Raw genomic sequence first — 27,366 nt, 5'->3', positions numbered from 1 at the left:
TTATCCTTTACTGAGATCCATGGTGGTCAGATACCTTGCCCCGCGAGTTCATCCAGCAATTCATCCATGCGGGGCATGGGGTAGGCATCTGAAAACCTTCCTGCATTGAGCTGCCGGTAGTCCAGACAATACCGGGTGGTCCCATCCTTCTTTGGTACTAGGACTACCGGACATGCCCAAGGGCTCTGAGACGGTACAATTACCCCTAGGGCCAGCATCTCCTCTACCTCCCTCTCTATGCTGCCCTTAATCTCGGCTGAGACCCGGTAAGCATGCTTGTGTAGGGGTCTCAAATCCCCTGTAAGCACTGGGTGATCAGTGATGTGTGTCCTGCCTGGCTTATCTGTGAACAGAGCCCTATACTGTTCTAGCATAGCCCTGGCCTCTGCTCTCTGCCTGACACTCAGCTGATCCCCTATCTCTACCTGCTCTATGGTACCCCCATGCCTAGCCTCCCCTAGGAGATCTGGCAGAGCATTGCTCGCCGGATCCCCCATCGGTGGGCTGCAAATGGCTAGCACCGATGCAACACTCGGGGGTATATACTCTTTGAGCATGTTAATATGATACGTTTTGGTTCTCCCTGTCTCAGCATCTACCTGTACAACATTGTTGCACTCGTTCATCCCGACCAGGCAGCCATTAATTTGTTCTCCCGAGTGGGTTCAGAACAAGTACTTGCTGTCCTGGAATGAATTCTCTGCTACGGGCATTCTGATCATACCAAGTCTTCTGCTTGGTCTGAGCAGCCCTAAGGTTGTCCTACGCCAACCCCATGAGTGTCTCTAACCGGTCTCTGAGATCTACCACATATTGAAGCATAGAAGCGTCAGTATTGGTAGCTTCCCCTTCCCATCCTTCCCGGAATAGGTCCAGAGGTCCAAGTACCTTGCGACCAAAGGGAGAAAAACCATTGGATTTTTGCGGTACCTCTCGGTATGCAAACAGCAAGTGCTGCAAGTGAATCTCCAAGTCATTCCCCTCTGCCTCTATAAATGTCCTAAATATCTGCTTTAAGGTACCATTGAATCTCTCACATAGTCTGTTGGTTTGGGGGGGGGGGGTAAGGGGTCGTGCGCTGGCGCTTCACCCCGCACACATCCCAGAGACACTGTAGCAATTCACACATGAATTGCAACCCTTGATCGGTTAGGACCTCGCTAGGGAAACCTACCCTAGTAAAAATAGAAATTAAAGCCTTAGCCACTGCCTTCGCATCAATAGTAGCCAGCGCTACAGCCTCAGGGTACCGGGTGGCAAAATCCACCACCGTGAGAATGTAGCGCTTCCCTGTCCAGCTAGGAATCATAAGGGGCCCCACAAGGTCCATTGCCACCCGCTGGAAGGGTTCCCCTATCTCTGGTAACGGTCTCAGGGGTGCCTTCACATGATCACCTGCCTTACCTACTCGCTGGCAGGCATCACAGGAGCGGCAAAAATCTGCCACCTCGCAAGTTGCCCTCGGCCAGTAGTAATGCTGCAAGAGCCGGGCTCTCGTGTCTGTGACCCCCTGATGCTCCGCAAACGGGTTGGAATGGGCAACCCGTAACAACTGCTGCCTATACTCCGTGGGTACTACTAACTGTCGCTTGCCAGTCCAAACCTTATCTAACCCTGTAGCCCCCTGCTCTCTATACAAAAGCCAGCGGTGCCACAAGTAGTAATCTGATCCCTCACTTGGCTTAGACTCAGACGCCCGAAGTCTCATGCCCTCCAAGGTGGGATCAGATTGCACCGCTTCCCTAAACTGAGTGCCTAATTCTGGCCACCCCCCGGTCATACCTGAGTCAGGGGGACAGGGGACACTGACAGTAAGTCAGTGTTAGAAGCGGACTGAGTCTGGCTTACCTGTCTGGTCTCCTCAGAGACTGCTGGAACTGTAGGTCCCAAATGCAGGGGGACAGGGGCTGCTGCTGTGATCTTTGCAGACTGTCTCCTGGTAATCGCTGCAACCAGTGCAGCAGGCATCAGCTCCATCGTAAAAACACAAGTAACATGCCCCAGATCGTTGCCAAGAAGCACCTCAACATCCAACCCGGGCAAAACCCCCACCTCCCTCATGCCATGACCCACCCCCAAGTCGAAAAAGGCCCTGTGCAACCTGGAGTGACCGCAGTCGTCCTGTGGCATGGTCACTTGCATTCCGGTGCCCGGGAGCAAATCCTCTGGTTGCACCATATCATGGCGAACCAGAGTCACGGTGGCACCAGAGTCCAGCAACCCGTCTACTTGCCGGTCTCTGATGGTCACCCTCCGCTGATGCTTCTGCTGAGCATCATTGAGTTCTCCTCTGCAGGTCCTGAGTTGGCAAGGGCTTGTGCCTCCATGGTCATCCCTCTGTTGGCTGGCGTCATGGCTGTGCTTCTACCCTCCAATGGTGCCAGTCGCACACGAGCGACTGGTTTCGCTGCTTGGGAGCGGTGCCCCTGAGGGGTCCTGTGCACCGGTCCCTGTCCGGGCAATCAGATCTAAGGTGCCCGACCTTGTTGCAAGCAAAACACCTCCTCTCGTGTTTGAACTCTGCAGCTTTTGGCGCTTTGCTTGCGGCTGCAGGTTTAACTGTCCACTGAGGTGTAGTCTTAGCTCCCGGGGCTGCTCAGGCCCCTGCTCTGGGAACTGCTGGGTCGTCCAGCACAATCCTGCTGGCCACATACTCGTCGGCCATCCGGGCAGCATCCCCCCAGGTCTTGGGCTTATGGTCAAAGATCCAAGACCGGATTTTGGGGGGAAAACATTGCATCAATTGTTCTTGAAAGATTAAGTCCAGCAAGGTATGGTACTTGGTAGCCTCATACCCCGTGACCCACTGGGTCCTGTGCCTGACCATTCTGTTAGCATAGTCAGCAAATGATTCACATCACCAGTCCAGAACTTGCTCCTATACCCCTCAGTTGTCAGGCATACTGGACCAGCAGCTTACGCTTCACATGCCCATAGTCATCAGCATCCACACCGGGAAGCTCCATCAAAATTCTCTTGGCTTTGCCAGATAGTATTGGTCATAGCTTGACCACCCAGTCCCTCTTTGGTATTCGGAACCGGCCACACTGATTCTCAAAATCATTTAGAAATAAGTCCAGGTCATCCGTGCCATCAATGAACTTGCTAAAACTGTGGTGATCCGGCCGGGAAAGCTCTTCTTCCCTGTTTACAAGGTGGGATTGGGAACCCTTTCCCACTGCGATTGAGAGGAGCTTTAACCTCTGCTCGTAGGTGATTCTCTCTCCCCGGGTGGCAAGCAGGGCGCCGAGTCCAATGGCCGGCAGTCCGACGGCCGCAGCCGCGAATCCCTCTGCACCCCCTGGCACCAAGCCACCCACGGCCGGGTGGTCGGCAACATCCTCCCCCTGTCCTTGCAGCCCCGGAGTTGGAGGGACCTCCTGTCCTCCGGGCTGAGTACCATCCGCTGCCACAACAGCTAATAGGGCCGCTCTGCCCTCATACTCTTCTAAATCCTCCTCCAGCTGACTCTTGGAATGACCGTCTGCCGTTTATCCGTATCCCGTACATTTCTCCACGACTTGCTCTCGGTTCCACGAACGGATCTTCCTGAGCGTAGACTCATGGTGCCCCCGGGGTATGGGTCAAGAGACCAGTGAATTATCTTGTGCTTCTTTGGAAGTGTATGGAAGTTGCCACTTGTCTGAGGAACTCGCAAGCCACGAGGTCCTCACTATATTACAGAGCCCCGCAGGAAACTGCAATATATGCTCAATCAGTATCCCTCCGCTGCCACCAGTAATTAACGCCTGTCACGATGGACACAACTATTATCAACACATTTATATTTTGGGTTTAGATTGAGCATACAAGTTGAGCAAAATAAATTGTAATTTATTTCCTTGATAGACAGACACATGACTATCTTAGAATACACTTAATAAAAACACTTACTGAACAGAGAAGGGGATAGAATGTCCAGAAATAAAACAAAGCCCCGGAATATTGTCTCGTTAACATGCAGTCCTGTTGCGAGGGGCACACGCTGTAAATTCAATATCTTTGTGAAAATGGCAAAGTTTGTTCTGGTCCTTTGTGGTTCGTTAGATAACCCCCAGCACTCACGAAATCCTGAAGCAGAGTTCTGTATTTGGTTCCAATGGAAAGATTTAGTTGCGTTCTGAATTCGCTGGTGCTGCTCTTATCTGCTATTAGAAGCGTGATGGAAATCCACTCACATTGTAGAACGGAAAAACGAAAGACAATGGGGATAGCTTGGGCAGCATGTATATAGGGTTTGAGAGCCTATCTCCAACATATCCACCCAATCCCCCTCGTGAGAATTTTCTCATTCCCCAATCCCCAACTTGCCCACAGTTTGCAGAGTGGGCACTCTAGGGATTTCCTGCTAACACAGCGCCTGTGCGACATTTCTACCTGGCCTGCTTAGCATATGTGTACTCCCCTTTCTACCTGGTGTCTCCCTGGCTGGGGAGGGGGACTCAGGGTGTGAGCTAGCCCAGATGGCTAACAGGATTTCCAATTTAGCAACCTACCTGGCTAATTCACACATCCAGACTCTGGGGCTTTCATATGCAACACTTTCCTAGACTCACCGAGATTGGCCCAGTAGGTGGTCTATCAAGCTTGCATAGGAAAGTGACCCAGCTCATAGGTGTCAAAACATTTGGTGGCTAGTTGACTTTCAAAGGCAGATAGAAAAAATGCCTCCTGCCTGACCTTTTAAATCTGCAACTAAAAGCCACTTTATTAAAAATATGTGTTCACCTTATCCCACATTTATAATTTTGATATGTGGGTGCTTGGAATGTTACACAGGGGCTGCACACCAAATTTCAGGTTTTTAACCCTTTCCGTTCCCGAGTGATAGCTTCTCCTTGACTGGCAATGCTGGTCTATGGGTTTCTCCCGTCAATTAATTTGCGGTTACGGGGTTCCCACATCACTTGACCGGGTTCTCACATCAATTGACCTAGTTCCCACGCCAATTGAGCAGCCGCCATTCAAGTTATGCTGACTAACCGGGAGGGAAATACATTGTATCCAAGTACCACTTGAGATTGTAAACCGCAAACCTTTGATTCAATTGACTCTGCGGTTACGGCTTCCAGTCTCAGTAATGGATACCTATACTTAGCAATGGAACAAAGAGACCGTGCCACGCGTATCCAATTAATTAATCATGGTTTAGCGCTCGCAGCGGCATCTTGTGTCCAAAGCCAAGAATGTCAGTTTGCCATTGCATACACTACTGCAGGCAAATATAAACTTGCAAAATGGTGACAACAAGGGACAGAGGGAAAAATAATACATGTACAGTGCATGGAAAATTAAACCTTTTATCCCCAATGCAAAATAGGGGTAACCAGCCAAGCACACTGCCTTTATTAATGCGCTGGCTACCCACAATTTCATTACAACTAGTGCTTCAGCACAGAAGTTCGAAACAGGCCTCTGCGTGGAGAGTAGCAGCAGACCTCAGGAACACAGACCTCTGCGTGGAGAGTGGCAGCAGGTCTCAGGATACTCAGGAACTAATAACGAGAACTAGAGAGGTTAGTACACACAGGCAAGCCAGGAGGCTTGTGGCAGAACACAGTAACGTCCAGAGAAGGATTATGCTCGGCCGTGAAGCAGTGTGGGAGAACAGTATATAAAGGGTGGCGAGCCAATCACAGGAGGGAGGTGTGTGAGCATTCCTCAATGACAGAGCACAGGGCTGAAGCTGCAGTGAGAGGTAGCACATGTGTCATTGATTGCCAGAGGGAGACTTTGTAAACTGCAGAGATCTGCAAGGCTAGAATCAAAGCCAGGAGCAGATTCCTTACAGGGCCATCCCTGAAGTAACCACAAACAATTGTGAGTCAGGGCCTAGCTGGGGCCTAATGGGGTCTCCGGCCTAGTGCAGGGGCCTACTGACATCATGCACCTACACCCTTACCCTCTGATGTCCCTGCTCCGACTGGCGTGCTTCCTAGCATGCAAAATGTATCAGTCCGGCGAGCAGTGAAATCCTCTAGCCTTATTGGCTGCCTTGGGTCAGCTGGTGCTCTCCATAAGGCTCATGGGACATGTGGTCCCTGCTCAGAGCCTCCCTATCCATAGCCACCTTACGCGCACATACACTGCGCATGCGCAATGTTCTGGCAATGTCCACCGATACCGGAACTCACTGCGAAGGTGTGAACCATCCTGCGCAAGCGCAGCCACATAGAAAATGTTGGCGCACTGCAAAGGGAGCCGCTGAAGCATCTAGTGAGCCGGTTGCCGCTCCATACCCCTCGCAGTGCTGCCCGCACTTGACAGTAGTAAAAGGATGAGGACAGCGAAAATAGGTCCCACCGCAATAATCTAGGTATTAAAAATATCCCGGAGGAAATGAATGCAGTTAAATTAGAGCCATATTTAACTAGCCTATTCCAGATACTCTTACCAGAGTCAGACAATGACCATTTGGCTGTGAACAGGGCACACATGGCGGTAAAATCAAGATACGCCGACCCATCCAAGCTCAGAGATGTAGTGGTCAGACTCCATTATTATTAAACTAAAGAAACCATCTTAAAAGCTGCAAGAGAATCCTCACCAGTAACTATGCAGAATGACATCCTACAAATCTTTGCTGATTTAGCACCAGCTTCTTCCAGAAAAGGCAAAATCTCACCAAAACTACCTCTATCTTGCTTAATCACCAAATAAGATATAGATGGGGTTTCCCTTGTAGGGCGATTGTCACACGAAATGTGAAGAAGGTAGATCTCTACTGCTCTGTACATCTAGGTATACAAGACCCGGAACCAAGCGGCCTGACGTCGACAAAACCACCAGAGCGGGCTAGACCCCCACCGGCAGACTGGTCCACAGTTGCAAGATATCAATAATAATTTTCACAGAAACTAATGGCCCATCAGATTAACACAGCAGGGGTCCCTGGGAATGGGACTGCCAGGGACCCCCGCTGTTAATCTGATGGGCTATTAGTCTGTCTGCAGAAATATCACTGAAATGCTGCAGCATGTTCCCAGCATGTACCTGGGTCTTGTTGGTGATTGCCCCAGATTTGTTTTGGAATACTCGTCGGCACTACAGTAATTTGACTGTACCATCGAAAACTTTTGCAAGTACAGTTACGAAAGAAATATTCCATATACAGTGTTTTATCAACTGCAAATCTACATACGTTATCTACCTCCTAACCTGCGGCTGTGGGAAACAGTACGAGGGAAGGACTACGAGATTCCTTAAGATACGTGTAATGGAACACGTTAGACTCATTAAGAATAAGGATATCATCTATCCGGTCCCACTACACTGTACCCACTGCCCTATGGGGGATAGTAGATACCAAAAAGTCTGCGGAATTGAATATATCCCGATCAATGCTAGGGGAGGGAATCGCATCAGGAGATTGGATCAGAGGGAGGCCTTCTGTATCTTTATGTTGAGAACCTTGGTCCCTTTAGGTCTCAACACGGATTGGGACCTTGGACATTTCCTTTAATCCAGTGGCCCTCCCTCTGCCCCACTCTAATTACCATATTGTTATGACTCAGGTCACATTCGTGTCATCTCGCATATATAAAATGTTGGATGTTTATGTTTACATTTTTTGTATAGATGTTAAATACTCAAGATCAAGTTTTTGAAGACTCTTAACCATGTCTCATATCTTAGGTTAATAATATCTGGGGATATGTATAACAGTCCTTTAGTCTTGATAATATAAGGCTTTCTCTTATGTAATAATCGCGTCTGTGGTGCCTTATAGATTCCGAGCTGTGAATAATAATATTAATCAGGCTGACTGTAATGTTAATGACAATGACCAGAAGTTTCATTAATGATAATGTATCCAATAGTGCTGCATATCATTTGGAATTATGAGATATTTAATTTTTGAAAAGGAAATAAAACTAATTTCTTCTATAATAAATATCCGGAATAGGAACTTGATGGTCATGGTGTTAAAGATTATAGCTATAATCTGAGGTCTGATTATTAATGTATTTTTTTAAATAATAAAATCGAATTAGTTTGTCTTATTATAGTGGTTTATTTCAGTGTAGTATTGTTATTGAATTAGAGATTTCATTATCTCTTTTAGATAAGGAAGAATAAATGTTTGAATATATGTTTGTTTAGTCTGGGTTTAGTGAGACATGTCTTTTTTGATTTATGTTTACACAAGTTTACAAAGATCATTTTTGAGATTATGGTGTTATGTGTTTATTACTTAGTTATGTTTTATTATTATTATTATACACATCTCTAAATGATATTAATATTACTTCTTATTCACTGTGGAAATGTTTGTTTTTGTTTGTGTTTTGAGCCGGTTGGCTGACGTAACGATTCACAATACTGTACATGGGAGTGTCAATGTCCCTAATGTGAGTTTTGTTGTTGCTAGGTTCAGCTAATTTGAGCATGCTGCCTTCCGACGCAGCCTATCAGAGCAGAGTGCAGCACATTGCTTGCACATCAGAGGCATTGAGATACGAGCTGGGTCTCAATAAAGCTTTGGTTTTTTTTGACACTCGCATATTGGCCTATCAGAGCCACCGCACGAAGAAGCTTGACTAGTGACCCGTGACGTCACTCAATGACGCGAACGGGTTCTGTATTTAGAGTCAGACTGTTCATATGTTATATTATACACCTTGATAACGGGCACACAGCCCGAAACGTGTTGGTGTGGTGCTTTTTGTTGCTATCTGGGGGTGATGTTTGATCCCTTCATGGAATAAACCCTTTTTAATGTACATGTGAGCCTCCTCCCGTTTTTTGACAGTGCGCTGCCTTTTTCTGCTTTTTCTACTTTAGATCCAGTTTAACATATAAACATACTCCACCTCCCCTTCTATTTGTTCAATCCTTCCGAAAAAGGGAATAATCCTCTAAATTAACTGTCCAGTCATGAGTTTCATCCCACCATGTTTCAGTAATGCCTATGATATCATACTGCTCCCTTGCAGCTATTAATTCAAGCTCCCCCATTTTATCTGTCAGGCTTCTTGGATTAGCAAGCATGCATTTCAGGTTTTTTTTCAGCCTGTACTATTATCTTATCTGCTCCTTTCTTTCTGCGCCCACTTGGTTTAGTCTTTAGAAGTTTTCTAGTATTATCTGTATTTACTATGGGTGTCTCACTGCTTATCAAACTCGCACTTGCCCCCATTCTACCTCCATACCCCCTTGTATCCTCCTCTATTCCGTTTAGTTCATTATCTGTTTCATTCCCCTCCCCCCTCCATCCTAGTTTAAAATCTCCTCCAACCTTTTTAGCATTCTCCCCCCTAGCACAGAAGATCCCTCTTCATTGAGGTGCAATCCGTCCCTAGAATATAGATGGCACCTCTCAGAAAAGGAGTCCCAGTGTTAATCCCTCACACTCCGGAACCGCTGACGCTGTAATTTAGACGTTTCTTGGTAAAGCTTAGATGAATCAGATTAAATCTGCAGATGGAACTTGAGATGGAACTAACTTTCTGACTGACTGCATAACTTTTTAAAAACTTTCACATGTCCCATTTTTTTCAGTCTGCAGCGAATGACTGCGTGGGAATTTCCTCCCTGGCCACTCACATACTTTTGCCAGGTGGATATTCCTGGCCTCTCTTGCCTCAGAACAGTGACAGAGCATGTGCAACAAAAATGTCATCTTCCCCCCACTGGCCACTTAGCATATGCCATCCTGTTTCTTAAGGAATGCCTCTCTGTCTGGGTATAGGGACAATCTAACAGATGGCACAGTGCAATTCTCTTCCTGTTTCCCCTCCCTGTTACCAAAAAGTTAACACCTTCGAATTCTAGTAAGCATTTCAAAGCCCAGGCTTACACACCCTACGTGTCAACAAAAGGTTTAACACCTCTTGGACAAATGTCTCTTTGAAGCTCTCCCTGGTTCCTATGCAAATGAGTTATTTATCTAACTGACTTCCTATGACATTACTTCAAAAACCTAACATAAATCTTGGGGGATGGTTAAAACCCTATCTCTTTTCCCCCTTAGTCAAAAACATTGTTAACATAATTCATACATTTAACACATTATATGATTTCCCCCTGAACCCATATCCTGGACTCAGGGTACCTGGGCATTACTTGGGTCATGTCCCGTTTATCCTAGGGACCCGGTGTAAGGTGTGGGTATTCATGAACCCCTTATACCCATTTTAATCAAACAAACCTCAGTTTTTTACACATTCGCAGGACTGCAGATAGCAGTTGGCTGCAGAGCTGACACTCTATGCTTTAACTTAAAATGTTACCCCTACAACTGTCTCCACCTTATCCCTGGTGAGAGAGTTATGGAACCCCACACTTGGTCCTGGGGTTTGGACATATCCTGGGACCTGGAATGTAACCCAGTTCCCTCCCCAGGTTTACTGCCCTGGTTTGTGCTGAAGCAGGGGAATTTGGTGGTGAGCTGCAACCTGCGTTCCAGGGAGGATTTTAGCCGGGGATCTGTGTTCTTCATGTCCTCAACAATCTGGGGAGATTCCTGAGTGCATGTTTCGGGATAACTCGCAACATGGGCCCCCCTGTCTACCCAAACATACCCTGACAACAGTTTACCATAAAATCATCCCTGACTCTCACGTCTGGAACAGTAAAACCACATACATCTTTATTATACCAACAGTTGTATACCCCAATTGGATTGAAGAGCTGACACTCACAATTCCCCAATATAGCTCAGGGGCACATTTCACACACTGTATTATACAATTTTAGGGCAGCATCCAGCTCTAGACTGCAGAACTGACACCCCACAATCACATTTTATGACTCAGTGGCCCCCCAGCTGGGCATAATGCTTTAATTGGTGGCCTGGGGACTCCGTCATCATCACAGTGTTCCCTGTCTCTGGTAAGCGCGATCTCTGATGGTGCTCCTCTAGACCGCGGACATCTTGTTCGCTCTTCACCACGTGTCTCCGGACTTAATGACAAGCTCATCCAAATTTAAAAAATTCGGCGGTTTCAATAAACGGTTTTAAAATCATCTGAACTGACTCAATCTCAACCTCCAATACTTTGAGTCTCTCCTCCCTATATTTAATGAGTAATTTAATTAAAGAAAAAGAGCAGGTCTCAAGGGAATTATCCGATTCACAAGAAACTCAGAATTGGTTTCAAAAGTAGGTTTCTTAAGGATCCTCAAACCTCTTTGGACCTGGTTCTTCTATTTTTTGCGAAGTAAACTTTTATGCAGTACTTCACTATGCTTTGCATCTTTTCTTGCTTTTTAGACACTTATTGCATGGAAGAGTGGATGATTTAAAGTTACACACTGTGATGGTGAGGGAGTAACCCGACTCACTAATAAAGGTCAAGCACACTTGGTTGTCCCTGACCCATGTTTTGGGGCCCTAGAGTGTCAGCTCTTGGGCCTGACTGTTGTATATGTACTTGTGAAACAAACAAACTTATCAAATATGGCGCTCTAGGATAACCAATTATAATACAACCTGCCTAAAGCACAATCTTAATGTGAAATAAATTATAAAATATAAATGATACCAATACAAACAAATTAGGATGCCGCTATAACCCAGTGGGGGATCCTTCTCACGATCCCATGCAAGGTGAAGAGGTGTAGATCATCGGGAAGCGCAAACCATGAAAAACAGAAAGATATTCGTGATAATTAGTGGAATGATGTATATACAGGAATCTGTGTGCAGGATACTCACAAATGTAAAGTGAGTGGTGATCACATAAAGGTATCTTTGACTAACAGCCCACCAGGAAAGGTAATCACAAGGAGCTTCAGGAGACCTTAATAGGTGACAAAGGAAATGGACATAGTGCAGACTGTATAACAATTTATAAAAGGTAAGTGGTAAGGGATACACTCACATGGTAATAAAAATAATCAAGCATATAGATCCTGCGAACTGGATCTCGGCAAGTGGAGCGTGTGTACTCTGCCTCCCCCGTGTCTCGGCGTGCGTGTCACTGGTGCGTCTCACCGAACCCGGAAACCGGAACTGATGTCATCCACTCACAGGGGCTCCAAACGCTTGTGGATCTCACTGGTCAGCGTCACTCTATGCGTTTCACCGCACTCGGTTTCTTCAGGAGTGATTTGCTGACTGATTCTATGTGCCTTATATACACAGTGTTACCGTCCCATTGGTTACTATTGATTAATTAATCGGGTACTGGCCAAGGTATATTTAGAACAATTAGGATCGAAAACATGTAATCATATGATATTAGTCCCACATCAAGACATATGTGAGACTCCAAAAATGTATACATTTATTAATACGTACAACATTGGTTGAAAGAGTAAATATAAAAATATAAAATATTTAATAAAATCAACAAGAGATAAGCTTAAATAATCTAACTAACTAATCATTGTGTAACGAACAGAGATGAAGTGGATGAGGCATTCTAATAGAGAGATGGAAAACATGGTTAAAATGAGTTACAGAAATGGTTTGATATCAAACTCCAAATTTAATCCAAAGGGAGCAATAGTTTTCAATTCGAACATCCAAAAGGATTCTCTTTTAATCAATATTAAATCTCTATTGCCTCCTCTCCAATACGGCATCACCTGTTCTATGGCCTTAAAGGAAAAACTAGCAGGGTTGGAATTATGTGCTGTTAAGAAATTATTGGAAACGCTATGAGTTATGAGTTTCCGTTTTATGTTACTAAGATGCTCCAATATACGAGTTCTAAGCGGGCTGGTGGTCTTACCAATATATTGGAGACCACATTCGCATTCTGCCAGATAAATTACAAAGTTTGATCGACAATTTAGATGCTGTTTTATATTACATACTTTATTGGTTATATTTGATTTAAAACTTTGAACCAGTTTAGAACTATGCTGACAAGCAGTACACATTTTACACTCATAAAATCCTTTCGGGGGATCTAACCACATTGGGCATCTTTTAGCAGTAGTTTTCAGAGCACTTGGAGATAGATAGCTTTTTATATTTCTTGCTCTTTTGTAAACCATCTTAACTCTATCTGGTAAATGCTCCCCTAAGATGGGATCATTTTTTAAAACTGACCAATGTGTTTTAAGAATTTTGTTAATTTTACCAGCATATTTATTATAATGCGTAATAAAGGGTACTTGCAGAATGTCGTTCTCAATGGGTTTCTTTGGAGTGGGGGTTAACATGGATTCCCTGGGGGTATCTTTAGTTGTGACCAGTGCTTGTCTGACAACTTCATCTTTATAATGTCTCTCTGCAAACTTCCTAGAAAGTATGGTGGATTGTTCTTCAAATATACAGTATGGTTATCAGTACAGTTACGTTTTAGCCTATGGTACTGTCCATAAGGGATATTCGTTATCCATTTGTTGAGATGGCAACTTGATTGTAATATGTAATTGTTGGCATCTACATTTTTAAAATAATTCTTTGTTTTGATGGAGCCACCTTCTGAATATATAGTGAGATCTAGGAAGTTAACAGTGGAGCTACTGATGGTGGATGTGAACTTAAGATTTAGTTCATTCATATCCAGATATTCTAGAAACATATTAAGATCTCCCAGGATGCCTTTCCAGACAAATATAATATCGTCTATATATCTCCGCCATGTGACCAAATTCACGTCCAGTCCAGGCCAAGACCATATATACTGGTCCTCCCACATGGCCATCAAAGATTGGCATAACTGGGCGCGAATTTGGCCCCATGGCGGTCCCACAGAGTTGCAGATAATAGACATCACTAAACCAAAAGAAATTTTTACTCAAGATGAACTTTATACAATCCACAAGAAAGTCAATTTGTATTTCAGGGAATTTATCTTCTTTTTCCAAAAAAAGTCTAATGGCTCTGCATCCATCATCATGTCTTATTGATGTGTACAGAGCCGTGACATCTGTGGTAACCAAAACATAGGTATCTTGCCACTGGATCTCTCTCAGCATTAGAATAACATCACTAGTATCTTTCAGATATGATTTTTGCTTTTTAACAATTCCTTGTAGGAAACTGTCTACAAACTCTGATAAGTTGGCCGTTAATGACCCAATGCCAGATATTATTGGCCGTCCTGGAGGATGTGTAAGATCTTTATGTATTTTTGGTAGGAAATAGAAGACGGGAAATATTGGATCTTCCACATTTAGGAATTGAAACTCATGTTCTTCCAATATTCCCCGCCTTCTTCCATCCTTCAGGAGCGTTTGTAATTCCTTTTTATACAAGGTGGAGGGATTGGATGATAATTTTTGATAGGTTTTTGTATCACCCAAAATTCTTTTTGATTCGGACATATAATAGTCATGGTCCATAATCACCACTCCTCCTCCCTTGTCTGCTGGCTTAATAACAATGTTTTTATCCTCTGACAGTTCATCCAGTGCTAACCTCTCATCTTTTGTTAAATTGGTATGACATTTTGTTTTATTAACACATAAAGTTTCTAGATCTTTGGTAATTAGTTGTAGAAACACTTCTAAGTGGTTACCTTTAGCGAATTTTGGAAAGAAATTAGATTTAGGCTTAAATTTAGAATGGACACATTCCCTGGTATTTCACTCTGGTATTATGTGCTTGTCATTATCATTATTTCTAGCATCTATCCAGTTTTTAGTTTCAGCATCTTTGTTTAAAAAGAATCGTTTGAGGGTCAATGACTTTATAAACTTATGGGCATCTACATAGAGACCAAATTTACTTGGTCCCGTGGTTGGGGCGAAAGTAAGACCCTTACTAATCACTTCTTTTTGGCACTTGGTAAGAGTTTTTTGACTTAAATTAAAGATATTTTTGGAATCTATTTTAATTTTCTTGTTTTTATGCACTCTGCCCCCTCTTCTCCCTCTGACATGCGTCTTTTGTTTTTTGGTTTTAAAGAGGTGGTTGGGGTTTCTAAGGGGTGAAATGGGTTCCTGGTTTCCCATGAACTCATACACCCCCTTTGTTCCAAAAAAGGAAGTGATTCTTTTAGTGTTTCTTTAGGTATTGCCCCATTGTTTATATTAGGCTTTCCCTTATTGGATGTACCTATAATTTCACTAATTTCTATATGTTTAGTTTTTTCTTTTGCTTTTCCTCCCATATTTTGGGGTTTTGCCTCTGTTTTTTTACATTCTGATTTTTTAATAAGAACTTGGGGTAGAAATCCTACATGATGTTTTGGATAATTGTCTGCAAATTTCCCTCTATATGAAGTATTCATATTATTAGTTGATACTGGGCTTTTTTCAGGAGGGTCTGAGACAGACTGCGTTTTTAGGCCTTTTTTGGAATTTTTATTCCAAGTTCTTTCTATGCCTTTTGCGTAGTCGTCTTGATCTCTCCTGAATTTCTGCAGTTTGATTTCTATCACTTCTTTTTTTAAAATGTCAATATTTTTTTGCATTTTTGCATCTCTATAATCATCTCTATAGGTCTATTATTTTTACATAAATATGTGGAATATAAAATTATTCCTAGAGGACTGAGAGTCCAAAAGAATCCATCTATGGATCTAAGCGATGAAGAGTTTTTAACGAAATGGAATAGTGCACAAGACGACTGCTCTTTTAATTTAATTAAATTAATTATGTCACAACAAGAGAAACACCTTACTATTTTAGACAAATAAATAGAGGATCTAAGACTCGAATTGGGGTCATTAGAGAACATTAAAGATTACGAGAGAGATGCAAAAATGCAAAAAAATATTGCCATTTTTAAAAAAGGAGTGATAAAAATGAAACTGCAGAAATTCAGGAGAGATCAAGACGACTACGCAAAAGGCATAGAAAGAACTTGGAATAAAAATTCCAAAAAAGGCCTAAAAACGCAGTCTGTCTCAGACCCTCCTGAAAAAAGCCCAGTATCAACTAATAATATGGATACTTCATATAGAGGAAAATTTGCAAACAATTATCCAAAACATCATGCAGGATTTCTAGCCCAAGTTCTTATTAAAAAATCAGAATGTAAAAAAACAGAGGCAAAACCCCAAAATATGGGAGGAAAAGCAAAAGAAAAATCTAAACATATAGAAATTAGTGACATTATAGGTACATCCAATAAGGGAAAGCCTAACATAAACAATGGGGCAATACCTAAAGAAACACTAAAAGAATCACTTCCTTTTTTGGAACAAAGGGGGTGTATGAGTTCATGGGAAACCAGGAACCCATTTCACCCCTTAGAAACTCCAACCACCTCTTTAAAACCAAAAAACAAAAGACGCATGTCAGAGGGAGACGAGGGGGCAGAGTGCATAAAAACAAGAAAATTAAAATAGATTCCAAAAATATCTTTAATTTAAGTCAAAAAACTCTTACCAAGTGCCAAAAAGAAGTGATTAGTAAGGGTCTTACTTTCGCCCCAACCACGGGACCAAGTAAATTTGGTCTCTATGTAGATGCCCATAAGTTTATAAGGTCATTGACCCTCAAACGATTCTTTTTAAACAAAGATGCTGAAACTAAAAACTGGATAGATGCTAGAAATAATGATAATGACAAACACATAATACCAGAGTGAAATACCAGGGAATGTGTCCATTCTAAATTTAAGCCTAAATCTAATTTCTTTCCAAAATTCGCTAAAGGTAACCACTTAGAAGTGTTTCTACAACTAATTACCAAAGATCTAGAAACTTTATGTGTTAATAAAACAAAATGTCATACCAATTTAACAAAAGATGAGAGGTTAGCACTGGATGAACTGTCAGAGGATAAAAACATTGTTATTAAGCCAGCAGACAAGGGAGGAGGAGTGATGATTATGGACCATGACTATTATATGTCCGAATCAAAAAGAATTTTGGGTGATACAAAAACCTATCAAAAATTATCATCCAATCCCTAACCTTGTATAAAAAGCAATTACAAACGCTCCTGGAGGATGGAAGAAGGCGGGGAATATTGGAAGAACATGAGTTTCAATTCCTAAATGTGGAAGATCCAATATTTCCCGTCTTCTATTTCCTACCAAAAATACATAAAGATCTTACACATCCTCCAGGACGGCCAATAATATCTGGCATTGAATCATTAACGGCCAACTTATCGGAGTTTGTAGACAGTTTCCTACAAGGAATTGTTAAAAAGCAAAAATCATATCTGAAAGATACTAGTGACGTTATTCTAATGCTGAGAGAGATCCAGTGGCAAGATACCTATGTTTTGGTTACCACAGATGTCACAGCTCTGTACACATCAATAAGACATGATGATGGATGCAGAGCCGTTAGACTTTTTTGGAAAAAGAAGATAAATTCCCTGAAATACAAATTGACTTTCTTGTGGATTGTATAAAGTTCATCTTGAGTAAAAATTTCTTTTGGTTTAGTGATGTCTATTATCTGCAACTCTGTGGGACCGCCATGGGGACCAAATTCGTGCCCAGTTATGCCAATCTTTTGATGGCCATGTGGGAGGACCAGTATATATGGTCTTGGCCTGGACGTGAATTTGGTCACATGGCGGAGATATATAGATGATATTATATTTGTCTGGAAAGGCATCCTGGGAGATCTTAATATGTTTCTAGAATATCTGGATATGAATGAACTAAATCTTAAGTTCACATCCACCATCAGTAGCTCCACTGTTAACTTCCTAGATCTCACTATATATTCAGAAGGTGGCTCCATCAAAACAAAGAATTATTTTAAAAATGTAGATGCCAACAATTACATATTACAATCAAGTTGCCATCTCAACAAATGGATAACGAATATCCCTTATGGACAGTACCGTAGGCTAAAACATAACTGTACTGATAACCATATATTTGAAGAACAATCCACCATACTTTCTAGGAAGTTTGCAGAGAGACATTATAAAGATGAAGTTGTCAGACAAGCATTGGTCAAAACTAAAGATACCCCCAGGGAATCCATGTTAACCCCCACTCCAAAGAAACCCATTGAGAACGACATTCTGCAAGTACCCTTTATTACGCATTATAATAAATATGCTGGTAAAATTAACAAAATTCTTAATACACATTGGTCAGTTTTAAAAAATGATCCCATCTTAGGGGAGCATTTACCAGATAGAGTTAAGATGGTTTACAAAAGAGCAAGAAATATAAAAAGCTATCTATCTCCAAGTGCTCTGAAAACTACTGCTAAAAGATGCCCAATGTGGTTAGATCCCCCGAAAGGATTTTATGAGTGTAAAATGTGTACTGCTTGTCAGCATAGTTCTAAACTGGTTCAAAGTTTTAAATCAAATATAACCAATAAAGTATATAATATAAAACAGCATCTAAATTGTCGATCAAACTTTGTAATTTATCTGGCAGAATGCGAATGTGGTCTCCAATACATTGGTAAGACCACCAGCCCGCTTACAACTCGTATATTGGAGCATCATAGTAACATAAAACGGAAACTCATAACTCATAGCGTTTCCAATAATTTCTTAACAGCACATAATTCCAACCCTGCTAGTTTTTCCTTTAAGGCCATAGAACAGGTGATGCCGTATTGGAGAGGAGGCAATAGAGATTTAACATTGATTAAAAGAGAATCCTTTTGGATGTACGAATTGAAAACTATTGCTCCCTTTGGATTAAATTTGGAGTTTGATATCAAACCATTTCTGTAACTCATTCTAACCTTGTTTTCCATCTCTCTATTAGAATGCCTCATCCACTTCATCTCTGCTCGTTACACAATGATTAGTTAGTTAGATTATTTAAGCTTATCTCTTACTGATTTTATTAAATATTTTATATTTTTATATTTACTCTTTTAACCAATGTTGTACGTATTAATAAATGTATACATTTTTGGAGTCTCACATATGTCTTGATGTGGGACTAATATCATATGATTACATGTTTTCGATCCTAATTGTTCTAAATATACCTTGGCCAGTACCCGATTAATTAATCAATAGTAACCAATGGGACTGTAACACTGTGTATATAAGACACATAGAATCAGTCAGCAAATCACTCCTGAAGAAACCGAGTGCGGTGAAACGCGTAGAGTGACGCTGACCAGTGAGATCCACAAGCGTTTGGAGCCCCTGTGAGCGGATGACGTCAGTTCCGGTTTCCGGGTTCAGTGAGACGCACCAGTGACACGCACGCCGAGACACGGGGGAGGCAGAGTACACACGCTCCACTTGCCGAGATCCAGTTCGCAGGATCTATATGCTTGATTATTTTTATTACCATGTGAGTGTATCCCTTACCACTTACCTTTTATAAATTGTTATACAGTCTGCACTATGTCCGTTTCCTTTGTCACCTATTAAGGTCTCCTGAAGCTCCTTGTGATTACCTTTCCTGGTGGTCTGTTAGTCAAAGATACCTTTATGTGATCACCACTCACTTTACATTTGTGAGTATCCTGCACACACATTCCTGTATATACATCATTCCACTAATTATCACGTATATTCAGAATATCTTTCTGTTTTTCATGTTGTATATGTACTGCCATGCATTGTATGGAAAATATGCGACAATAAAGAATTGGTGTGTCTTTTGCCTTTCCAGGAATGTTAACCAGTGGAGATTCTTAGGCTGTGAGTTTCAGGGTGGACTTTGCAGTAAAAGTGTTGTCAGATTGTGTCTATTTAGCTGGGGACCAGAGTTGCTGGCCACCCCAAAATTTTATTCGGAGCCAAGTCAGATTCCCAGGTACATGTAGACACAGACCTTCGGACAAAGTCTTCCCTGGAAAGCAGTTACATGGCTCACCGCCTGGATGGCCTGCTTCAGCACAGACCAGAATGGTAAAAGGGGGGCCTAGGGATATGCCTATCCCCGGTATAGTCAGTGGTCCCTAGTTTAGTGGGAGTCCCCCCAGTATATTCCCCACACCCCGGACCCGGTATAGGGGTTTGGAGTGTCTCCAACCATCTATGAGGTTGTGAGAGTGAGATTATTTTTAAGTCCAGTTACAGTACATTAGAAGCAACTCTGAAACTTAACCTAAGCGTTATTTGAAGCAACTTTTTAGCTAATTTCTTATAGGAATGTCTAGGAGCTCTGAAATTTAACGTCTTTTCAGTAGATCCTAGGGGACGAGGGACTTGGAAGAATTTTGTGATATTTTTATTAACATGGTGTATAAAGGGATATATAGATGCAGCGGCCGTTATCTGAACATATCACAGAGCCATATTCATGAGCTGTATTTCACATGGCATTTACTCGTTATTCTTCCATGAACACTGCCTTGAATGCCGCCTATCACACCCGTAATCTTCTACAGTTAGAGGATTTCTGTATGGCTAAGGAGCCTCAGAAAGGACTTCTTTCCTATGTACAGTATACCGTATGAACTCGTAACGTTAATCTTCAAATTACTTAGATTTTAAGACAACAACACCTGATAAGAACACCAGTAAACACGCGTCTTAACGCGGGAAGGTTTGAAGATCTCATGCGGTACGACCTGGGTATGCCCAGAAATACAAATTGTGAAATGTTTGGATAACGGCCGCTGCATCTGTATGTTTTATGCACTGTATGTGAGCTGGGGAATTTCCAAGTCCCTGTTCCGAGAGACCAGATGGGCACCAGGCTTGGTGCCACTGAGTCTGCTTCGGTCCTGGACTTGAAAGCCACAGAGATGCCAAGGTGTTAGGGTAGGTGGAGTACCAGAGTTAGTCTTGAGTACCAACGTCCTGAAGTGAATGAGGGCTATCCGGCAACCATTTGCCTAGCCCCAGACTCTGAGGAGCCTGGCCCAGTGGGGGGTTCAATATGCTAAGTGGCAGAAGTGCCAGTTTGGCGCATGACCCTTTGCAGAATTGAAATCTGTGCCCGCAAAACTTCAGGGTACCGGCAAATCGCTGATAGGCTGGTTGAAATATTCCAACGCGCTGATTGGTTGAGGCATTCTGTAAAGGGGACTGAAAGCCTATAAGAAACCTAGCAGCCAATCAGCTCGAGAGATTCTAAGCGCCAAGACGAGCGGCAAATTCGAAATCACCAAAAGATGCTCTGTGAGAAATAGCAGCGAGCCGGCTTCCAGGATTTTGAGCTGAAATATTTTGTAAGTCCCGACTTTTTGCGGCCAAATTCTACAAATCGAATGTAGCAGTCGCGGCTGGAACAACATGCCAATTTGAGTTCCAGGTGGTTGGGTACTTACTCACGGTCAACCTATTTAAACGCTCCGGAGCTTATCCAGTGGTGGCATGTGGAACTTCATGACGATTTGAGTTCCAGGACATTTCGGGACAAGTCCAAGTCAACTGCAAACTTTGTTTTAAGGACTGTAAAGGGCTAGGAAAGTCTAGTGTTTTCCCCAGGCCCCCAGTAAATGTGTTTTCGTCTGCATAATTGTAATCCATTGTGTGTGTGTCTATTTCAAAGGAATAAATCGCAATTTGTTTTACTTCTTGGTTTTGCTCAGTGATATGATCCCGGTGAAAAAGGTGTAACTGCCTGGTGTCCCGTGACACACACATCTAGAGTCACCTGTATCCCATCTACTGACTTGGAGAACATCAACACGTCCAAGAGGATATACAGTTAGGTCCGGAAATAATTGGACACTGATACAAGTTTTGTTATTTCGGCTGTGTACCAAAATAATTTCAAGTTACAGTTAAATAATGAATATGGGCTTAAAGTGCAGTCTATCAGCTTTAATTTGAGCGTATTCACATCCAAATTGGAGAAAGGGTTTAGGAATTACATCTCTTTAATATGTAGCCCTCTCTTTTCAAGAGACCAAAAGTAATGGGACAATTGACTCAAAAGCTGTTTCATGGACAGGTGTGGGCTATTCCTTTGTTATTTCATCATCAATTAAGCAGGTAAAAGGTCTGGAGTTGATTCCAGGTGTGGCATTCGCATTTGGAAGCTGTTGTTTTGAACCCACAACATGCGGTCAAAGGAGCTCTCAGTGCAAGTGAAACAGGACATCCTTAGCTTGCAAAAAAAAGAAAATCCATCAGAGAGATAGCAGGAACATTAGGAGTGGCCAAATCAACAGTTTGGTTCATTCTGAGAAAAAAAAGAATGCACTGGTGAGCTCTGCAACACAAAAAGGCCTGGACGACCACGGAAGACAACAGTGGTGGATGACCGTAGGATCCTTTCCATGTAAAGAAAAACCCCTTCACAACTTCCAGCCAAGTGAAGAACACTCTCCAGGAGGTAGTCATATAATTATCCAAATCTACCATAAAGAGAAGACTTCACGAGAGCAAATACAGAGGGTTCATCACAAGGTGCAAACCATTCATAAGCCTCAAGAATAGAAAGGCCAGATTAGACTTCGCCAAACAATATCTAAAAAAGCCAGCCCAGTTCTGAAACAGCATTCTTTGGACAGATGAAACTAAGATCAACCTGTACCAGAATTATGGGAAGAAAAAAGTATGAAGAAGGCTTGGAACGGCTCATGATCCGAAGCATACCACATAATCTGTAAAACACGGTGGAGGCAGTGTGATGGCATGGGTATGCATGGCTTACAATGGCACTGGGTCACTAGTGTTTATTGATGATGTGACAGAAGACAGAAGCAGTAGGATGTATTCTGAAGTGTATAGGGATATATTGTCTGCTCAGATTCAGTCAAATTGAGCGAAGTTGATTGGACGGCGCTTCACTGTACAGATGGAGAATGACCCAAAACATACTGCAAAAGCAACCCAGGAGTTTTTTTAAGGCAAAGAAGTGGAACATTCCGCAATGGCCGAGTCAATCACCTGATCTCAACCTGATCGAACATGCATTTCACTTGCTGAAGACAAAACTTAAGACAGAAAGACCCACGAACAAACAACAACTGAAGACAGCTGCAGTAAAGGCCTGGCAAACCCAGCGTTTGGTGATGTCCATGCGTTCCAAACTTCAAGCATTGCCTGCAAAGGATTCTCGACAAAGTATTACAAATGAACATTTTATTTATGATTGTGTTAATTTTTCCAATTACATTTGAGCCCCTGAAATAAGGGGACTCTGTATGAAAATGGTTGTAATTCCTAAATGTTTCATATGATATTTTTGTTCAACCCCTTGAATTAAAGCTGAAAGTCTGCACTTCAGTTGCATCTCGGTTGTTTAATTTCAAATCCATTGTGGTGGCGTACAGAGCCAAAATTATGAAAATTGTATTAGTGTCCAATTATTTCCGGACCTAATTGTATGTGACTATATTTTTTGCACAGACATTTATTTACTTAATCCCACTTTTATCACTTAATGTAATATGAAGATTTATTTTCCAGTTCACCTGTAGCGCTACGGTATTTTTCTGAATATATGCATACATATATACATACACATGGGGGGGGGGGGGGGTAGATTGTGCACGTTGAACTGCTGCTTATTGTGACTGTGGAACATTCTATAAAGAATAAAATGGGATAAATTCCTTATGCAAAAAGATAGTTTGGAGTCCTCAAATCCATTATTGCCTGTATTTACTTATCAGTTTATACTGTAAAAGCTATGTATAGTACAGTACAAATGTAATAGGACAGAATTAGGCATGGAAGAATATAGAATAGAAAATTAACAACTTAATGCTCAGTGTCAGGCAATAGCTGCAAAATATATTAAGATGTCAGCATGAATAACCTGGGGTATAGATTGGATGGAGGAGAATATACTGTAGTTTTGCTCCATTATAAATGTCTTGTAGGATCTTTAAATATGGAAGGCATCTTACTCGAGAAATACGTCATAACATTTTAAAAGTGCAGGGAAAACTCCAAAAATTAGATAAAGAGATGGTAATTTGACTTATAAGGAAAAACTGTACAGTTTAGGATTCTTCAGTTTAGGAAATTGAATTGACAGGTGTTGCACTTGATTTTTACCAATAGAGCTTAACCCCGTTATAACGCGGTGCTTGGGTTCCACATAATGCGACCGCGTTATAATTGGGATCGCAAAAAAATAACATAAATAACATAAATGGCCGCCGCGATCACGGGTTCCGCATCCGCCGGAGGGGGACAGCTCGGATAACTCTCCCAGGTGTCCCAGAGTGGTGGGGAGGCCGCGTCTGATGCAGGGGGGGAAGGGGGGAGCGACTGTATAATCTACAGTCCTGTGGCGGGATCCCATTGCCACTTTATCACGGTTGTGCTCGCCACAAACCAGGGTCGGACTGCGTGGGGTTATATAAGCACCAACCTTAAACCGCGCAGGCTGATCTGGAATGCGAAATCCAAGGTCAAACAGGCCAGGGTCAGGACTGGAGAGAGCAGTATAGTCAGTGGACGAGCCAGGGTCAGGATAGGAGACATCAGGTTAAACGTTATCCAAGCGGAGTTTCAGCAACAGGAAGTCAACTAGGTCCCGCTTCAGCATAATAGCTGCAGGGCGGGAGCGGGTTCTGCGCGAGTGGCGACCATGGCCCATAGTACCGGTCTCAGGAAGGAGTGGGCACACCGCCAGGCAGCACTGGTAAACCAATGCTTCAGCGCAGGAGTCCAGGACGGGCCTCTGCGAGAAGAGAGAGCAGCAGACCTCAGGACTCAGAAGGCAGGCCTCTGCTATGAAAAAGGCAGCAGGCCACTGGGAATGTGGGGCTGAAGGATACGCTGGGAAACCAACGCTTCAGCACAGGAACCAGGACAGGAACCAGGAACTAGGAACATGAACAGGAACAAGGCGGCCAAACAGGTAGCTTGTGGCAAAAACAGAAAACATCCAAGAAGGATTATGCTCGTTAGAGAAGGATTGTGGGAATGCAGTATATAAAAGCCAGCGGGCCAATCCCCGGAGGAGGGTGTGAGGGCACTGCTCCAATGACTGAGTACATGGCTAGGTTGCAGTGATAGCCCACACAGCTGTTGTTGATTGCAAAGAGGGAATTAGTGAGAACAACAGCACCCTTGAAGGCTATAAGAAAAGCCAGGAGTGGATTCCTGACACACTAACAGGGAAGGGAGGATTAACCCCTTGGCTGCTAGGGAGGCTGCTGCCAGTAGTTAGTCCTTGCCCAGCTGCCCCTTCCCCCCCTGGAGTTGTGCAAGTGTTTGTTTATGTTAATACCTCTCTTCCCAAGTGTTCTTTGTTCTCCTCACAGTGGCCATACTGTTCGAGGCTGGAGCACTTCCGCCCTCCCCCTGTCTCAACCACAGACCAGACCCCCAGCCGCTGACACCATCGATCTGCTCCAGGGAGACAAGGGGGGTGGGGGGAACGATTAACCTGATTGTGCCGTAAGTTTTCATGCGATCTCCACAGGTCCATGTTATGATATGCTCACCACAAACAAGACGAGACACCTGTCACCGCGCACCGCGAGAACCCAATCCAAAGTTCGGCCAACTGATGCCCCGTGCGTGCGCGAGAAGATGTGCGGGGCTGCCGGGCGTCAGGGATCCTCACAGTCCACTTGTGGCCCTCTTTGTTGTGGGCAAAACAAGGCACTTGCCAGTACCTGTAAAAATGAGTGACACCTGGTTTGAAGTATTATCAGCATAAACATTGGATTGCAGTCGTGGTGATGTCAGCTACAACTGCATGAATCAATGTGTGCCAGGAGATTCTGGGCTCAACATCACGATATCTGCTCTATTTTTGTTGTTGTTCATAATGTATCCCTATTCACAGATATTATATTACTTAAAATATATTTATTTTAAACATGGGTAATTCAATAATTCAAATAAAAATAAAAATCAGAACTAGCATTTAAACATTTTCCGTGCTGTGGATGGACAGCTCTCTGCATAGCTCATATTTTGTTCATAGAGGCATGTATTTGTGTTTATCTCCTGTTGGTCCTACAGATGTCACAAAGAAGAATTATCATTGTTTTTAAATGATGGATGGACACACTCATATCCATGCTAATCCCTACAAATCAGGCACTCCATGAAGTGTTTAGATCTCTTCTTTGTAACCGATCAGCTCATACTATTCAACGAACATCTAATATGTTCTGATTTGCCGTTATTAAGGTGGTATTTGATGAGGCAAAGTGTCTGCACTACATCTGATCCACTCTATACATTAGAAGTGCACGTTCGCTCTTCTGGCACTACTTGTGGGATGCAGGCCCACACCAGTGATGTTAGAAACTTGACAACAAGCCAGGCGTCTCACAGTCTCAGATCTGGGAGGGCATCACATGATCATGGTTAGTTGACTTGGGGGTAGAACGGATCTTCACATGACCTGAATCCATTGCTGCAGATCAGAGAGGAGCAGGTTAGTCAGACAGGCAACTTCTACCTCTCCTTTATCTCTCTCCTTTTTCTTGAGGGAGATGTGAGAGCCCCATTCAGCGCGCAGAAGGTAGGATCCCCTTGGTGTGTGTGTGTGTGTGCATGAGGGTCCATCCGTCTCCATGTGTGTCCATTAGCTATAAAGCTTTTGGGGTAAAAGAAACAAAAACTTGGAGATGTTTAAAATCGGGAGCCACTCTCAGCCTGCGTTATAAGTGGATCCGCGTTGTAGCCGATGGTGCTATAGTGGGGTTGAGCAGTATATATTTTTGTAATATCACCCAGTTTAACATTACACAGAACATAAAGTTAATGGACAAATGTGTTGTTTTTCAACTTAATCTATTATGTAACTAATATCCAACCATGTACCAAAATATATTATTGTATCTGCTGTTTTCATTGTTTTGCTACATTGCAATAGATTCAACTAATTTCTTTGACATTTACACGATACTGAATATTTGTCTCTAATTTAATCTTTAATTAATTTGCAGGTACTTATACCAATGATCCGTTGTAATTCCCACAAGGAAACAATACGGGGAGAGTTAAAAGCAAGGACCTCTGGCATTTACACCCTGATATTTGACAACACTTTTTCCAGGTGAGTAAAGTCATCAGCTAGTCCAAATTACATTTTCTTTTCCCTTTTTCATTCTGACTCCATAACTCCATGTGAAATCCTTTTGTTAATTCTATTTTACAGATATAATAATGTAAAAGTATTTGTGGACATCTCTCATGGTAGCACATACAGATGTTTCTTGGTAACCTCTAGCACGCCGCGAGATTCCAGCGGTCAGACTAATGGCCCATCGGTTTAACACAGCGGGGGTCCCTGCTGTGTGAATCCTACCTGACTTCACCTGTCTGTAATATTCATTAAGAGGGAGACTGAATCAGTCACTCTACCGGCGCGCCTCTAACAGCCGATTGCGGGGCTTTTTTTTTTTTTTTTAATAATACCGTATTGTAGCAGGGGTTCTCCGGAGCTGAACCGCGTTGATTTCAGGTCCGGGGACCCTCTGCTTCCCGAGTTACAGGCCACGTTATGGGCAGTGGGCTGTGGGAGGGGTTAAATCTTTAATTACTACCGCTAAGGTAATGAAGGGGTTAACACCTCCTGCAACCTTCCCGGTAGGCCTAACCGCCCACCCTGGGACAATTACCCCCTTCACTCACCCCCCCTGCCCCCAATAAACCAGGTAGTCTTGCTTAACCCCTTCCTTAACAAAGCACACAAAACCCCAGCAAGCTCTTTTTGGGAACCCCTGAGTCCCCACATAATATATA

At 42.9% G+C, this 27,366-nt stretch overlaps 1 protein-coding gene across 1 annotated transcript in view; it reads left to right on the top strand.

The window, feature by feature from the left end:
* FYCO1 (FYVE and coiled-coil domain autophagy adaptor 1) overlaps positions 1–27,366 on the top strand; it is a 778,329-nt gene that overhangs the window by 624,253 nt on the left and 126,710 nt on the right. Inside the window, exon 14 of the mRNA XM_075588587.1 lies at positions 26,568–26,677. Within this exon, the coding sequence (XP_075444702.1) occupies positions 26,568–26,677 (110 nt within the window). The remainder of the gene's footprint in view (positions 1–26,567; positions 26,678–27,366) is intronic.

The sequence above is a fragment of the Ascaphus truei genome, chromosome 2, assembly GCF_040206685.1.
Source record: "Ascaphus truei isolate aAscTru1 chromosome 2, aAscTru1.hap1, whole genome shotgun sequence".
In the NCBI taxonomy this organism is placed as follows: Eukaryota; Metazoa; Chordata; class Amphibia; order Anura; family Ascaphidae; genus Ascaphus; species Ascaphus truei.
The sequence above is the reverse complement of the archived record's forward strand: the minus strand, read 5'-3'. Positions and strand labels throughout refer to the sequence as shown.